We start from the raw sequence: 18,220 nt of genomic DNA on the forward strand, positions 1-18,220 counted from the left end.
GAAAATAGTGCTTTCTCTTTGGCAGGAAACAATCTTGACACTACCAAAAAGGGGTTTCAAAGGCTGCCCAGTTTTGGAGGAGGCCCAAAGGAACACCTGTCCTTTGCCATAAAAGTCTACAGAAAGCCTCTCACACATGTGATACAGGAGAGGCCAGAGGGCTGAATTAGTATTGGCTGCAAACTTCAATAATGAACTTCTTGTTGCTGAAGATATTCAATGAAAGGCTGAATAGTTTGTTTTTTTTTTTTTAACTAGAGATTGTATGAAAAAAAATCCTAAGCAATAGGGAGTATGCTAGAGCTAGAACTCTTCCAATATAAAGATCACTCTAATGAGGATTTCTTGCTACATTTTATAGCCAATGCAGTTTTAGTCTTCAATTCAAAACTGAATCAAAACCTAAGCCATTCTATGTTCCAGAAAGTTGCCAACACCAAACTTCTATCCCCAGGAGTTCTAAAGCTGGACTGGTTATTTAGCCAAAGACAGACCTGCCTCCTCTCTCTAGGGACATCAACTACACCATAGACCATATCTAGTATTCCTTCAGATAGGGTTATGTCAACAATACCCATGTCTAGTGTCAATCAGCAGGCTGAAATCATATTATAAGAAGATGTACAAGTCGATCATAGATTTGAAGTTAATTAATTCAACCCAAATCAAATCATACATATTATGCCTCTTAAGGTTGATCATACTCATCCAAGACACTTAAGAGATAGCTAGCATCAAGGCCTGTCTATAACAGACCCATCCTTTCTGTTCCTTTCCTTTCAAGGAACAGACAGAAATGTAGTATGCAGTTAAGGTGGGCATCATATTAAAAATCTGTCTTGACCGTCCTTTAAATTACTATGGACAATAATTTATAAGGTTCTAAGAACATCACTAAGATGCAGTCAATAAAGATGGTTAAGATTCTGGGCAGGGCCAGTTCTAACTACAATCTCGAGCCCTTTTGGGCAACACAATCAAAAGCCTCCGTAGCTGTATTAATTTGCTAGGGCTGTCACGTCAAAGTACTACAGATTGGGTGGCTTAAGCAAAAGACATTCATTTCCTCCCAGTTCTCAAGACTACAAAGTATGAGCAGAGTTGGTTTCTTCTGAGGCCTCATTCCCTGGCTTGTAAATGGCTGTCTTCTCCCTCTGTGTCTGTGCCCTAATCCCCTCTTCTTATAAGGATACCAGTCATATTAGTGCCCACCCCAATGACCTTATTTAACCTTAATTACCTCTGTAAATGATCAGTTTCCTCATCTGCAAAACGAGCATAACAACAATCCCTACCTCACAGAATCGGTGTGAGGACTGAATGATCTAAATGGTTAGAATGGTACCCAGGAGCTATTAAGTCCTCAGAATTTGTTTACTTATTAACTAAATACACAACAGCATGTTTCATCAGACATATTACAGTAGAGTTAGGGTTAAGACCAGATACTGGAGTAAGGTTCTTTGGGGCTGAATGCCAGTTTCTGTTGCTTATTAATAACTTCCTTCACCTCTCTGTACCATAGTGCCTTCATCGATAAAAGATTTACTTGAATTATCCACTTTGTCAATAAAATGGACTTGTACTATCATCTCATTGGATTATTTTGGCGATTAGAAAAGTGCTTAGTACACAGTAAATACTCAGCTGATATTACCTATTCTTATTCTTCAGTTGTTTCATTTCTCAACTTTTGACTAAACAAGATAAAACAATTAAAATAGAGTCTATCCTGATTCTACTATCTCTATCTAACATATGAATCAGTCAACCAATGATCTCATGAGGCAATTCTTCACTTCTGATGATAGAAGTATGAGTTCAAAATGTTAGAATATTGGATTTCTGCTTCCTGCCATGATGGGGAAATGTCCAACTGCTTTTGGATGTTGCATGGAAGGGAAATATACAAAGTAAGCCCTAAAATTGACCCAAAGTAAGTCCCAAGATTGCCCAGCCAACCACCTATAGAACATGCCTATGAAGCAACACAGGAAGCAGTTACCCAAAAAGAGCCCAGCAGTCTCCCTTAGTTGAGGAAGCAAAATTGAGAATTTGAGGCTAAAGTGACTAGAATTTGGAAGGCAGAGTACCAGGAAAGAGAGAGCTACACAGAGAGCTCAGCAGGGGATTCTCTGGAGTTTTCAGTGCCTATCAGTGAAGTAGGAAAGAAAACTATCCAAGAAATGTGTAGGTAGTACACTCCTCAGAGCTCACATAGGGCCTGAAATAGATAATGTTCCCACCAGTGATGCATGGGCATTGAGTAGAGCGCTCACAAAGTACTGCCTCCATATTAAGGAAAAATTAGCCCAAATGCTGCTCTGGGCCCATCTAACAAAGCCTAATAGTAATCCTCAAAAGGATCAAACTATTTCCAGATAATTTAACTGTATCCCAGAACAAAATTCAAAAACGTTTAAAGAAATACAGAGGGGAGGGTATAACTCAGTGGCAGAGTGTATGCTTAGCATGCACAACATCCTGGGTTCAATCCCCAGTTTCTCCATTAAAAATAAGTAAATAAATAAATAAATAAGCAAGCCTAATTGGTCCCCCTCCCCCAAAAAAACTAAAGAAAAAAAAACCTAAAAAATTACAAACATAGTCAGCCAACAACAAGGTAAAATCATCTTGCTGTATCACTGAACTAGTACTCTGCATGGGAGAGATATAAGAGAAGAACAGAATGAAACACTTACATAGTGACCAGACATGTGAACAAGTATAGGGGGGAAAAATAAGAAATTAAAAAGCTGTCAAGCCTAAAGCTGTATAACATTGCTCCAGATTGTGTCTTAGACAATCTAAGTTAGACTATATCTTCTAACTATAACCAGAGTGATCCTTTTCATCTAAATCAGATCATGACATTCTTCTGCTCTAAACCCTTCAACAGCTTCTCATCTTACTCAACATAAAAATAAGAATCCTTATAAAGGCTTTAAAATCCTACTTCATCTGGCGCCCCACTACATCTCAGACCTCACTTCCCACCTCTCACCACCTAATTCATTCCCCACAAGCTTCACTGACTCTACCGCACAAAGAGCACACAAGCAAGCTCTTAGATCAGGCCTCTGGCATTGTTGCCTCTGCCTGAAACGCCCTTCCTTCAGACGTCTCTCTTCTGGCTCCGTGTTTTCCTTCAGGTCCTTGCTCATATGTCAACTTATCACTGAGGACCTCCCTGGCCATCTTATATGAAATGTCACATTCCCTATTCCCCTTATCCTACTATATTTTCTCAGTATCACTTATGTCCACCTGTTATATATTTACTCACTAACTTGTCTCCCTCCCAGAATTTAAGTTCCCTGAGGGCAGGGACTTTACCTTTTTACCACTCTGTTATCACTGTCCTTCACATCTAAAACAGTGCCCAGTATATAGTATGTACTCAAATAATGTTGAGCATAAGAAAAAGAGGATAGAAAGAAATAGGGAGACAGTTATTTTCAGCAACCTGAGCACATCACCTAACCTGTCTTGGAATCAAATTTTCCTGTTGTGTAAAACATGGGTTTGGGCTATTTAACCTTCAGAGAGCTCTAGCATTCTATCATGCTATGACTCTCCTATGGGGTGGCTGCAGGGCTGTCCAACGGTCAAGACGGCCGCACTGATATGCTATACTACTAACTACTGATATGCTATGCTACTTTCTCCCTATTCTGAATGTAGCAGAGATCTGTGAAATTCCTTCCACACAGGGCCATGACTTTCATTCAGTTTCTCCTCATTATTAAGGAGAAAGGCTTAGGTTTTACCTATTAGGCAAGAAGCAATCTCCATGGCCCATGTTCACATCACAGGTTTCCTTACCTCCACTGCAGTGAGCGGCTGGAACAGGGACTGCCAGGACTGCTATGGGCGTGTGTGTTCAGGAAAAAGGCAAGAGGAGAAGCAGCAAGAGCACATTCAGCACTAAATGGGGCTTTAGTGAAGGACGGGGTTGGAGTCGATGTGGGTGAAAGCATGTGCCGGTTTACTTCAGATCCTCGGCAAAAAGCAGAGATTCTGACAAAGTAGTACAGTAGGAAAAAAGAGTCAGTGATCATTTCTCAGTCAAAAAGAAACATATTCAAAGTGCGTTAGTTTATGCAAGAGGCTCAGAAAAATAAGTGGTCAAAAATCATTCTCAAATATCACACCCAGTACCAATGTTGGCATAAAAAGACCATTGAAATTAAACTTAATCCACAGAGTTAAAATAAAAAATTTAAGCTTTGGTTTTTCAGAGTATTTATATTGGCTTCTGGGAAACTATTGTAACTACAATAATTACAATTTACTACAACTCATCAATTAGCAAACAATAGGGAATACTTTGTGTTCAATGACTAAACTTTCCTAGAGAAATGTGTATGTCCATAAAAATAAAACATTCTTTTTTAAAATTGAAGTATAGTCGGTTCACAATGTCATGTTAATTTCTTGTGTACAGCATAGTGATTCAGTTATACATATATATATATATTCCTTTTCATATTCTTTTTCATTATAGGCTATTACAAGATACTGAATATAGCTCCCTGTGCTATATAGTAGGGCCTTGTTATTTATCTATTTTATATATAGTAGTTAATATCTGCAAATCCTGGACTCTCAATTTATCCCTTCATCCTCCCCTTCCCCCACCAGTAAGCATAAGTTTTTTTCTATGTCTGTGAGTCTGTTTCTAAAGAACAAAACATTCTTAATAGTTTATAAATTGTTAGCTTATATCAATAATAACATCAAGTTATTTAGCTAGCCTTTGCCTAATGAGTATACCAAATTAAATCACTTCCCTATTTACTATACATAAATTTTGCTTCTATTTTGTTTTCTAGGCTACTTTTTTCCCCTAAAAGCAATCCAACCATCTTAATGTGTTAAATCCAAAAGAAGACTATTAAGTAAGTAAGATCATTAGACTGAAAACAGTTGATGAATATGTATCTTCATTTTGTTGATCATTTACAGACATGTCACAGACGATGAAAATAACTGACAGATGCAGAGCATTTAATTTGCTATAGTAGTGGCATATCTTTTTATACAAATTGCATATTTAAGTATAATATTTTATTTCTAAGATTAAAAAAATTAAGTATCATATAAGCACCTATTTAAAAGTGATGCTAGTTTTCCGTATTGTTTTGTTGCCTGTTTGTATATGGTGACATTCTACTTGTGTTTAATTACAAATATTCAAAGGAAATCTCTACCTTCCTACTTATTATTCCTCTAGCTGGCTTCAGGATATTTCTCAGTTAAGTACACAATATGAAGATATAAAAGACAGGAAAGTGGACAGCAGACAACTATTTGCAATTACAGGCATGCCCAAATTTCCACAAATTAAACATACCTCAAAAAATTACAAGAAGTAAAAATATTAATTTTGGATTATTTTTCACTTTCAAAAAGAATTATCACTTTTCTAAAGAACTCTAAATTCTAAAGAATTTTTAAAAAATCATCTCCCTAGTTCAGATGAGCCTCGAACAATGTGAAGGTTAAGGGTACCAACTTTCCCAACAGTTGAAAATCCACATCCAAGGTTCTGCATCTGCGGATTCAACTGCACATCATGCAGTACTATAGCACGTATTTGCTGAAAAAAATCTGTGGTATAAGAAGACCTGTGTTGTTCAAAGGTATATATAAGCTGGAGCTAATCAGAACATACAATAAGACACTTAGTTCTTATTAACCTGAATAATATTGCTTGTATAAAATTTTGGAGTCTTATCACATAAAATGAGGCTTAGCCATTTGATGAATATATAATTAGGATTATTAAAAAAAACTATGAAAACCAAATCTCATTCCCTTTTTGCTCCTAATTACCACTCTGCAAACTGATTATATTCTGGGGCTAGAGTCTAAAAAAGATTGAAAAAGGAAAGGTGATTTATAAACTACTTCCTAGCTCCTCAGAGTTTTCCTAATCCAAATTCAAAGTCACTAAAACAGATACAATGATTACAATTACCAGTGCACCAATGTTCAGAAAGCATGAATTTTAACCACACATATTTTCCTAAGCTACAAACTTAATTAAAACTTTCCAGTTTTGCTCAGAAGTTATCTTTACTTTAAATGACACTTTAGTTGACGAAGCTTCTTTTTTGTGGTCATTTCCTTTTTAGTTTTAGTATGGGAATAAACCATTTTTTTTTTTAACAGTGTGCTAAGCCTTCCAATTATGTACTTCAAACAAGTCTGATTTTCCAAGGTTTGGTAGAATCAACAATTCAATCAATGAGCAATCACTAGCACTGAAGGGCAAGGGCCCAAAGGAAGCCCACTGACAAAGTCTGCCCATTTGAGCAGCTATGTCTCTTTGTGAAGGCACTAATGTTCAGGGGGCGAAAATCTGAAGTGCACTCCCTCTGCCCTGTGAACTACAGCAAAGGCAGTTCAAGACAGATCACTGAGACTACTATATATAACACGGATAAACAACAAGTTCATAATGTATAGCACAGGGAAATATATCCAATGGGGGGAGGGTGTAGCTCAAGTGGTAGAGCGCATGCTTAGCATGCATAAGTTCCTGGGTTCAATCCCCAGTACCTCCTCTAAAAATAAATAAATAGACCTAATTACCTCCCCCCAACCAAAAAAATATATATCCAATATTTTGTAGTAACCTATAATGAAAAAGAAAATGAAAAGGAATACATGTATGTATACGCATGACTGAAGCATAATGCTGTACACCAGAAATTGACACAACATTGTAAACTGACTACGCTTCAACAAAAAATTCAATTCAATTAAATTAAGAAAGATCACTGAGGAGGAATGAACTCTAGGATACTTCTTTCCCTGGTTCCCTAATTTGCTAATCAGTTCACTCAGCACTTCTTCATTAAATAAGCCTGAGCAGCTCTTAGGAAAACCACTCTGATGTGGAAGTCTTCTTCCATTCCCCAGCTTTGAAATCCTTATCGAAGAATTATTTCTATGTAGTCAACATAGAAGTAAAATTCAGGTCACATCCTAAACGGCTCAGGCTTGGATCAGCAAGGGCAGATCTGAGGTCCTGAGATGACAGGCCAGGGGTAGAAATACAATACCCTCTCTAGTTAAAGGAGGAGATACTTTAATTTCCATTTGTTTCTCACATTCATTGGGCTTTGACACTAACTTTAAATACAAACTTGTTTGCAAGACAGGAAAAAATGATCTTCATTATTAACCCAGCTCCCCAAGTACCTAAGAACCCCTAAAAGACATCTTTTATGCCTCTGCCAGGGACCACTGTTTTGACCTTCAATTTATGAAGCCAGCTCAGCCCTCTTCCAGACAGGCATCTCCAAACCAGAGTCTTTATCCAAGCAAATGAAGGTGTGTTAGTTGGCATCAGTTCTTTTCCTGACACCTGCCAGTTTCCACTCAGAGACCCCAGCCTCCTTACTGAATCCGCAGGCATGGTGCTCCCAGTCTCTCTCTCCTCCGTTTCATCATTTTCCTGGCTACTCAAGCTTTTGCCCTCTCACACTTGGAGTCTTGGCAGGAAGTTCTCTCACACAAGGGGTATGTAGTCATAAGCCAAAGGAAACTTACAAAGTTCCCAAACTTAAGAGAAAAATTAAAGCACTTTTTTTCAAAAACATAATATCCAGAACCCCTTAAAAAAGACCTAAGAGCCCAGGAGGCAGCAGTGAAGCAGAATGAGAAGTCCCAGATCCCAAATGAATCAGCTGTCCTCTGATCTGCCTGACATCATTCACACTCAGCCTGTAACAAATCAGAGCCCCAGGGAGCACCTTGTTCTCCTCAGTGACAAGTACCTCCCCCACAAATCAGTTGCAACCTCCAACCCTGAGGCCTGGCAACAGTGAAAACGCTGGCAGAAACTGCACATACCAACTTGAAAACTCACACTGGGACAGAAATACTATTAACTCAGGAGGCGTGGGCCAGGCTAAAACAGCTGTTGCAGTGGGCAGGGGACTGGAAGAAAGCATAATAAGGATCTCAAATCAGTAAATAATGTGCTAAGAATACGTAAGCATTTATGCAACATTATTCATTCTCAAACCCAGGCCTGGTGGAGGATTATAGTCCTCATGTTAGGGCTCAGAGCATAGTCATTATTCAAATCTGAATCGGTAAACACTGTACACCTTCTCTAGACGAAATTCAACATCATTTGTAATTCAGTTTCTATTACTCTAATCACTTAAATAATCTTTCAGTAAGAAAAGCCATAGGGACGTTAAGAAAACAAAGCCCAGAAACTATTTAGTTTAATTTCATCCAGTAAGTATCACTGAAATCATTTATACGGTAGATGTTACACAAGGTTAAGGTGAGATAAGCTGCAGAAGAATCCTAAAAGAGGGTAAGTTTGTACGCTTTGGTTTCCGCATCTGCAGAATGAAAATAATTAAGGTACCTAATAAGTAGATTGTGGCAAAGATTAATATGTGTAAAACAGAAAAGCACCTCACAGAACAGAAGTGCTATGGGATTGTTAGCTCTTACTGTAGTCTTGCCCTCCAGGAGTGCAAGCTCCCAATCTGAAAGAAGAGGTAGGTGCAAACATATAAGAAACCACCTGACAAAAGCAGCCTAGCCTGAAGAAAGCCAATTGATCAAATAAACTATTGAGCTAAACACTGACAGCTAAGGGAGCTAAGAGCAAGCAAAAGTCTTGGTCCTCTGCTTCAGAGCACTTGCCAGCTCTGAGGGGCTCCTCTCATTCATTTCGATGACAAAGTATGTCAAATGTTTTTCTAGGGTAACATTCAAAGGATTAATTCATACTCCAACCAGTGCTTTTTCAACTGCAGGTCACAATTCTTTAGTGAGTCATGAAATCAATTTAGGAGTTGGGCCCAACATTTTCTTAAAAGAGAAATAGAATAGAAAAATACCAGAGTGCTTCACACATAGTAAGGGTAAGAATTACTTTGTGAAATTTGTGCGTTTGTGACATCTATTACTGAAATATGTATAAATATACAAGTGCCAGCATGTGTGATGAGTTGCCATGTAAAAACCATTTATTATTAGGGATCACAGTCTAAGAAATTTGAAAGCCACTGTTCTAATTACCCAAGCAAACTCACCCCACCTGGTAGCTACAGACACTTTCCGTCTCCAGGTACCAGCCCAATCACTCGGCTCTCACAGCTCCTTTACAGAATCCCCTGTTCTCTACAACGAAAATGGAAACACTCTCAGAAATCTAGCACCTCTCAACAAGTACTGAGTCCCACTTTGGCAAAGTCTCGAGATGAAAACAGGGTCAGTCACAATAGCGCACTCTCCCACAACTAACAGACCAGACGCTCGTCTACCCCACCCCAAGCCAAGGCCATGTAGTTAAGGCCAGGCCCTAAATTTCTAACCAATACTCTCTGTTTTCTAATACCCAAGCCCAGGTTACTGAATGATGATGAGGATGATGAGGATGATAAGATGAGGATGATGATGATGATGATGATAGGAATAATAACAGCATGTATATCCTAGGGCTCTGACGAGGACTACTTGGTTATTATGTGTAGAGTGCTAAGAATAGAATCTAGAAAAAAGTTATTACTTACAAGTGTTGGTTGCTGATATGTCATTATTATTAACATCATTTTTCATCCAAGAAATGCAAGTTAAAACCACAATGAGACACCACTACACATTCACTTTGACTGGCTAAAATTTAACGTATTACCATAACAAGTATTAGTATGGATGTGGGCCAACTAGAGATCTCAATAGCACTGATAAGATATATAATTTATAGCCACTGCAGAGAATTATGTGTGGTGGTTGGTTTTTTTTTTAACAAACTTTTACATTTATCATTTATGACTTGACAGGAATGAGGGAAGGGCAAAAACAAAACAAAACAAAATAAAACCCAAATCTAAGTTTGGCTGTTTGGCTGTTTCACTTTTTAAAAGATTAAAAGTATTTTAGCCAAAAGAATTTTCACATAGCAGATACAATGAAAGGGATATTTCAATAAAATAAATAAAAGGAAATTTAGGCAAGAAAATGGAAAAAGTAAATTGCATGATGTATTTGTTTTCTATTGCATAACAAATTACCATAAACATAGCCACTTAAAACAACAAAGTTTCTGTGAATCAAGAATTAAAGCACAGCTTATCTAGATCCTCTGCTTAAAGTCTCAAAGCCTGCAATCCTGTGTCACCTGGGCTGCATTCTTAAATGGAGGTTTGGCTAGGGAAGAATCTGCCTCTAAACTCAATCAGGTAGTTAGCTGAATTCACTTCCTTGTGGCTATCGGGCTGAGGGCCCTAGGTGCTTGCTAGATATCAATCGGGAGCCACCCTCAGCTCACAGAAGCTATGTGTCATAGTTCCTTGCCATGAGGGCTTTCCAGCCAGCAGCCACATTTTCACGGAGTCCTCAGGCCAGAGATGGAGAGTAGGGAGGGGGAAGAGGAGGGGAGGGAGAAGGGGAGAGCCACAAGAACTCTCCAGTCTCTCTTTCTCTTCTAAGGACACTAATTCCATCTGGGTGCCCTACCTTTGGGATTTCAACTAATCTAATTATCTCTCAGACATTTTAAAATGCTTATTTATTGATTCATTTGAAGAGAGCAATGATAAACACATTAAATGTTAATATCACCTTAGTATTACTATAAAATTAAATCTGATCTGACAATCCCCTAAGAACTGTCCTCAAGTAAAGCATGAATAGGTTCCAGAATATGAAGCAGAATAATGAAGAACAAAATTTGGAAAGTGATTTTGTTTGCCATGGTTTATAACACCATACCATGAGTCTGAAAAGCGATGAACTGGTTAAAATCTTAGCCAAGTTTGTTCAGTTTTGATGGGCCAGTCTCTCTGGTTAACTGTTTTATTGCCTTCACCTACCCTGTTAAAAGGTTATTCTTTTTTTCTGTGTAATATGCCCAGTAGCAAATATTTTGTTTCTTACTAGAATAACTTTCTTCTGCTTTATGTTGGCATACTAAGTACTTAATTATTTAAGAAAACAAACAAAGGTTCCTCATAAAAAAGCTGAGGTTATTGTGTTACCATCTATTTTTAAATGTTTTATTGTTACCTTGGCTAAGTAACTAGGTATTGTTTCTCAAGCACCAATACTCCTATCTTTGTGTTTTCACTAACAACTCTTTGAAGTTATGCCTTCTCAAAATCAGATCCTCAATATAGAAAACAGTAAAATAAAACATGCAGTATATTTTTACTACCTAAAACTATCTTTGTGATATCTCAGAACATTCCTGCAAAAATCACAAAGAAGTGTTGTTCCACATTTTTAGAGAGATACCAGAAATAATTTGGCTTATTTTATATTTTACTATTGATGAATTTCAGGGGAAAAGCTGTCAAATCAGGTACTCAGCTTTCCCTAGTTTAAATTTGTACAGCTAAATGCTATGAATATAAATATTCTGGAAAATGTATTATTATGAGAAGTTCCTAGAGATTTGTCAATGCCCTTGTTATCCATAATGAGCTCCTGTTTGAGTCCTGATGGTGTTTTGCCAGATTTTAGGAAATAACAGTTTAGTGTTTTCAGTCTTAAGCTTACTTGGTAAAAGCCTTATTTTAAAAATTTGGATCTAGCATTTTCTAGGTCAACGGAGTTTTATAAAAATATGAATGTCAAGCACTTACTCCAGACTTAGTAAATCTTTTTACTTGTTATCCTTAATTTAGTCTTGGTTAATACGCTCTTTGCCATAAGATTATTATGTTATATATCAAGAATTTTTTCCCTGTAAAAATTATGTTCATCCATGTTTTATAAATCAGATGTATTATTGACTATCTTCTTTGAAAAAACTCTTAGAGACATTTTGCTAAAACATTTTTGAATTGGCTTTATTATTCTTATTTTGCATGGTACAGAAACAACTTAATTTCCTTGTTAGTTGCATTATTCTTGTTATAAACTCTTATCAGACCTTTAACATTTAAAAATTATCAGTAATAAACCGACCACAGCTATTTCAAATCTCTGTCTTCTACTCTTCTACAGAGATTTTGTTTTTACACTGATGCTAGTTTGAAGGCTCTACAATCAACTAGAAGCCAAAGTCTTGTGTTTTCAACAGAGGATTGTCTCACAGTCTCACGGAAAAGGACTGCAGCAGGTATTTCAAACTACTGACGCTCCAAAGAACAGACTCTTGGGTACACAGGCTTCTGATGCCATCACTTGGACAACTGGAAAACTTTCAGACCATTCCAGTGGACTGAGTCAGAATTTCCAGACCTCTTTTTAGTCAAGAGGCAGACTACTAATCTAAGATCCAGCGAAATACGAACTAATTACACAAGACTGAATGAACTAATGATGGATGACCACAGTTATTTGTTTGGAATATTGTCTTAATGTCTATTTTCTGGATATATAAGGAAGTCCACTCTCTTTCATCTTAAGCTATCTCAACCCTTAACAATTTGCTTTTATAAAATAAAACATTCTGGAATCATATCTGATTCTCCTCCCAACAAGATTTGAGAAGGTCTTACTGAATTTCCTCAGTGAACCCCCTTAAAATGTAATTGTAAAAAATGGTTATGCAAACAAAGGTTTGCCTGAAATGTCGTATCTGAGAAATAGACTTATTTCATCAGGTATAACAAGCTACTTTTAAAGAACTGTGGTTGACTTTTGGGAGCCAATACTTATAAACCTCTCCTAGAAAAACTGGCCTGGTACCAGATTTTACAGCATCCAGCCTTATATGTGGTAAGGAAGGTCACTTCCTAGCAGGCTCAGGACCCTTAGAACATTTTAAGGACCTTGAGAAGAGCAGAATTCACCCAAATTTACAGGTACTACAGATCAAATCTGATAGAGTATTTTAAGCTTAGCTTTCCAGCCTCAAAATATAAATGAGAGGTTTTTTTATAAAATTCCCAGCAAAGCAAACTTAAGAAGGCCTAAAAGATATTGCTACCCCTACGTAAATAACTAGGCCAAACTTAATGAGACCAACTGTGTTTCATGATCAAGAATAATATTTGAGATTGCATTAATCAAAAGGAAAGGAGAGACTGTAAGGAAACTTGGTATAAGTAAAGAAATGAAAAAAAGATAATAATCTTCAAATGGAAAACTATGTAGGAAAAAAAACTTTAAAAAAAACTAAAAAAAAATTTTTTAAGGTGGGGAGGGTATAACTCAAGTTTGAGGTCCTGGGTTCAATTCCCAGTACCTCCTCTAAAAATAAATAAATAAATAAACCTAATTATGTCCCTCCCCTCCCTCAAAAAAAAAAAAAAAAAAAAAGAAAAGAAAAAGCCAAAAACTATTATTTAGAGAATAAATTATTTGACTGTAGCCTTTTATTGCCTTTGTGCTATTTCACAGCTCTCTAAGTTACAGACAACCGATAGCAATGCAGAATAGTTCTTGTCTACAGATATGCAAATAAATTCTGTATAGCAGAGGTTCAACTGACCTCCGTTCTCCCCATAGAAAAATCCAGTTTTGTAATCATTTTATAAATTCATTTCAACATTTCTTTACAATATAAAAATTTGTGCTTCTTTCACTTCTCCTTTGAACAGGCTGCAACATCTACCAGGTATACTCATTAATAATAATTAAGTTAATTAAGTATTAATAAATTATTTAACATATTTACCTTCTAAATCAATGGCTTCACACAAAATTTTTGTAATCTGTTATTATGAAAATATATTCCTCAAGATAGGATGATAGAACATACTGTATTTCATAGTTTCTTAGCTTTACTTAAACTCTTAAATATTTAATCTCCATTTGTATTCTTGTCCCAGGTCAGACAAATGTTAGGAATGGGCCTAAGTGGCTGCCTATTATGTGTTAAACTCTATACTAGGCCCTAGGGATAGAGTATTGTACCACATAACATGATGGCCTTGACCACACTGATGGAGTTTACCATCTGCTATGGACTGACTTGTGTCTCCTCAAAATCCATATGTTAAAGCTCTAACCCTCAGTGAGACTGTATTTGGAGACAGGATCTTCAAGAGATAATTAAGGTTAAATGAGGTCATAAGAGTGGGGCCCTAATCTGACAGGACTGGTGACCTTATAAAAGGAAGATCTCCATCCTTTCTCTCTCTCTCTCTCTCTCTCTCTCTCTCTCTCTCTCTCTCTCTCTCTCACACACACACACACACACACACACACACACACACACGAAAGGTCATGTGAGCACACAGTGAGAGTGGCTATCTGCAAGCTAGGAGGAGAGTCCTCTCTAGAACCCGACTAGGCCAGCACCTTGATCTCTGACATCCAGCCTCCAGAACTATGAGAAAATACTGTTTAAGCCCCTAGCCTACGGTATTTTGTTATTGCAGCCCAAGCAGACTGATAGACAACCCAATAAGAGAAGACAGACAAGTAATTATTTTAAGTTGCTGTAAGAACCAAGAAGGAAAAGTACAGAGTTGAAGGAAAGTATATTCTTGGAAATTCAACTTAGTCTAGGGACAGCAAGGTATGGGTGAGATCAGAAAAGCCTTTCATATGGAAGTGAGGTGTAAGCTGAAATTTGAAGGATAAGCAGGAGCTAGCAAGGTACAGATAAAAAAAAGAACATTCTAGGTACAAAGAAATAAAGAGACAAAGACAGGAACCAGATGGTGCAGACTGTTTCGCAGGTCTCATCAAGAGTTTCAGGTGTGATCCTAAGAATAATAGAAAAAATGCACGCAATGAATTTAAGTTAACATCTAATAATCAAATTTGCACTTTCAGAAGCTTTTTTCTATCTATTATACAATGGATGGGTGGACTGAGGGTAAACAATGCTAGTCAAAGAAAGACTGGTTAGGAAACTACAGCAGTAGCAGAGCCAAGAGATTTCAATGGCGTGAATGATATGGACATATCAGTGGTAGCTGAAAGTAGAGGAAATTAAGAGATATCCGACAGGCATAACAGAAAGGAGTTGGTGTGAGGAAGAGGAAGGTAACAAGATACATCTAAGTTTTCCATCTTGAAGAAGTGGCATCATTTAGTAAGCTAGAGAATAAGAGAGAAGTAGGTGGTTGAGAAAGACAGTGACTTCGATTTTATAAATGCTAAAGGTGAGCTGTCTCTGAGGTATGCAAGTACATTATAGTGAACTGGTTGATAGATGCAAGATCAAGAGATAAATGTGAAGATGATCAGCACAATAATAGCTATTTTCAACATAACAGTAACAAATGGGCAGGTTCTCACAGATTTTCAATCTTCAGGTCCTATATCCACATACTTAAGGCTCACTGACAAAACATGTCCATTTTTTCAAACAACAAAATACTTCCTGCTGGGAAATTGATAATGACCATTGCTCACCCCTGGCAACCTCTGCCAATCCCTGCCTTCCCACTGGAGAGGTAGAAAACCTAAGTGATACCATTTCCCATATAAACCTAATTTTAAAAAAGACTATTAAATGTAACACAAAGATATCACTCCAGGCTTCACAGTCCTTGCAAGTACCAAAATGTCCTAATTTTCAAAGTCCACAGAGAAACTAAAGCCTTCTGTCATGCACCACTGACACCACACAAAGGATTTACTATGTGTAGCAGGTGGTATCTCTTTATAGCACATTCTCCAGAAGCATTTATCCAGGCAAATACCACCAAGTTGCATCACAGGGGGAAAGTACATGACAATGTTTCACATGTCTGTTTCGCAGGGGCAAAGTCTGACACATCAAATCCTTGAGCCCCAGGAACTCCTCCCTGCCCACTGCCTATCATTGCAGACACCTGACATTTACATTCAACCAATACCTGATGTCCAAGTCCATTTCCAAATGAGTAGGCCAACACTGCAAAAAGATAACTATCCCTTTAAGGACTCTAAAGGCCACCAATAGCAACATGCACACTCACATGCGCACGCGTGTGTGTGCGAGCGCACGCGTGTGTGTGCGAACGCACACACAAAAAACCCCCACACTGTAGCTACCTCTTCACTCCTACAGTCCATTCCTTACCTCCACTGACTACTCACAACCCCAAAGAAATAAAGGAAAGACATTTCAAGAAATAAAACAATTACATTTCAAGAAATAAAACAATAATCAGAAAAGCTTACCTTTCTGAGTGACTAGAAACATAAACACTATTTACATTGAGCTCCTAAGTGTAGGGCCGAGGTATTGATGCTGAAATTCAAACAAATAAACAAGAAATCTATTTGAAAGGCATTGCCAACAGGAAGTCCCCTCCACACAGCTAGGCAAGGAAAGCCAGTCAGAGCTATTTCGACTGAGAAAAAGCAAAATACATACTCCTGTGGCTTGGGTTAAAATGTACAAGGAATTTTAGAACTTCATTTTCTTTCAATTCTTTTTCCATATTTTGCACACTTTAAACAAAGTTATTAACTCCTCTAGGTCTGATATTCTAGACTAGATTTTTTTAATGCATTAAAAAAAATCCAGATGAGTTTAAATATGAAATAGCTTTCTAAAAATGAAAACAATTTGATTTCAGGAAGCTACATCTAAAATAAATGATATGAGCCAGACCGAAGGAACTTTCATAACAAAGTTGCCCCAACAGAGCCCTTATGGCAGGCCTGGATATTCTCATTCCTCATATTGGAATTCAGTTGCTCCCTTCCCTAATGTGACCAAAGTTAACCACGAATATCCTGTGGCTTTAAGGCAAACTAATGTTCATTTATCTTCGTTTAGAATGGTACTAATTTGTTTTTCTGAAGCATTTACAGCTTCTAACAAGTAATTATGGACTGCTAATAATAAAAACAATAATATACAACTACCGTTTTTTCAAAGTCTACTTAGAAACAGGCATTCCACTAAACTCTGTAATAAGAACAAATAGTTGAGTGCTTGACTGAAGGCACTATGTCATACACTTCACATACATAATCTTTTATAAATAAAATGAGGTAACTGAGGCCACTGTGGACAAACTGTCAACACTCCTGTCCAAAGACAATACCTCCACACATGTACCTAGATGGCCCCCATTGTTGTTTACTCAAGAATTTTCCGCAATTGTTCCTTTCTCTCCTGCATCAACTTTTCCTTCACTGTCGGATAATTTCACTGATATACTAATTTGATGCAATCTCTCCCATTTATGTTTTTAAAGAGGGAAAAAAATACCCAATCCTTTTCCAGCTATCACCTGATTTCTATGATCTTCTTTCAGCAAATCACTTAGAAATAATATCATATACTCACTAATTCCTCCCCAAAATATCAGAAAAGGAGCAAGAACAATTAAGTGAAATTCTATATACCCTTCACTTAGATTTAACAAGTCTTGACATTCTGCTACATTTGCTTTTTTTCTCTCCCTTCTCTTTCCTTTTCCTTCTCTCTTCCTCTCCCCGTCCCCCTACTTTTTAATAATTAGAAAAACCATTGAAAGTCAGTTAAAAAAATCAAAACACATGTTCTCTCAAATACTTCCATAATTAACGTCCTTGGCCCACAAACAAGGAAAATCCACTATGTCACACTAAGGAAGTTTAACACTGGCACATTATTATCTAATAAAAGTCCATATTCAAATTTCCTTAATCGTCCCAATAATGTCCTTCAAATATTTCTTAAAATCCAGGATCCAACTGAGAATCAATCAAGAATTACATTGATTCACCAAGTCTATTTGTCTCTAATAATCTAGAATACACTTTAGTCTTGTTGGTCTGTGACCTTTTACAACTTCACTATTTTTCAAGAATTCAGGCCAGTAGTTCTACAGATTACCTCCTCAATTTGAACTTCTCTGCTTGTTTCTTCATATATTAGATTGAGGTTAAACATATTTAACACAAATAGTGCATAGGTAATAATGTCTCCTATTCTGTCTTAAAGCCATTCAAATCAGGCTTTGGACTCACCTCTCTTCAGATTCACTTGCCAAGGTCACCAACTGGGTCTTCCCTGTTGCTAAACCCAAAGATCAATTCTTAGTTGCCCATCTTACATAGCCTGTCAGCAGTATTTGACACACTTTCTTCTGGAAACACCACTTTCTTGGTTTTCTTGCAACCTCACCTGGCTGTTTCTTCTCAGTCTTCTTTATTGACAGATTCTCCTTATCTCCTAACCAGTAAATATTGAAGTGTCCCAGGGCTCAGTCCTTAGATCTCTTCTAACTAGATTCACTCACTTACCAGGTCAGTGCTTCTTAAAATAGCTGTGGTGAAGGACCAAGTGAAACTTTTAAATCGATTGCAAACCATTGCAAAATACAATAAATATAAAATAACAGAAAAATGA

At 37.2% G+C, this 18,220-nt stretch overlaps 1 protein-coding gene across 6 annotated transcripts in view; it reads right to left on the reverse strand.

Moving 5' to 3' along the window:
* MAST2 (microtubule associated serine/threonine kinase 2) overlaps positions 1 to 18,220 on the reverse strand; it is a 174,904-nt gene that overhangs the window by 72,976 nt on the left and 83,708 nt on the right. Inside the window, exons 1-2 of one of the 6 annotated variants that reach the window (XM_074376552.1) lie at positions 7,415 to 7,679; positions 3,826 to 4,020 (exon numbers count right to left, since the gene is read on the reverse strand). The exons of 4 other annotated variants lie outside the window; for them this stretch is intronic. In XM_074376552.1, coding sequence (XP_074232653.1) covers positions 3,826 to 4,020; positions 7,415 to 7,464 — 245 coding nt within the window. In that variant the 5' untranslated portion in view covers positions 7,465 to 7,679. Of the gene's footprint in view, positions 1 to 3,825; positions 4,021 to 7,414; positions 7,680 to 18,220 lie in introns of those variants that run through there. One more of the 6 variants, XM_074376554.1, reaches the window with a different exon arrangement.

The sequence above is a fragment of the Camelus bactrianus genome, chromosome 13 (assembly GCF_048773025.1).
Source record: "Camelus bactrianus isolate YW-2024 breed Bactrian camel chromosome 13, ASM4877302v1, whole genome shotgun sequence".
Lineage (NCBI taxonomy): Eukaryota > Metazoa > Chordata > Mammalia > Artiodactyla > Camelidae > Camelus > Camelus bactrianus.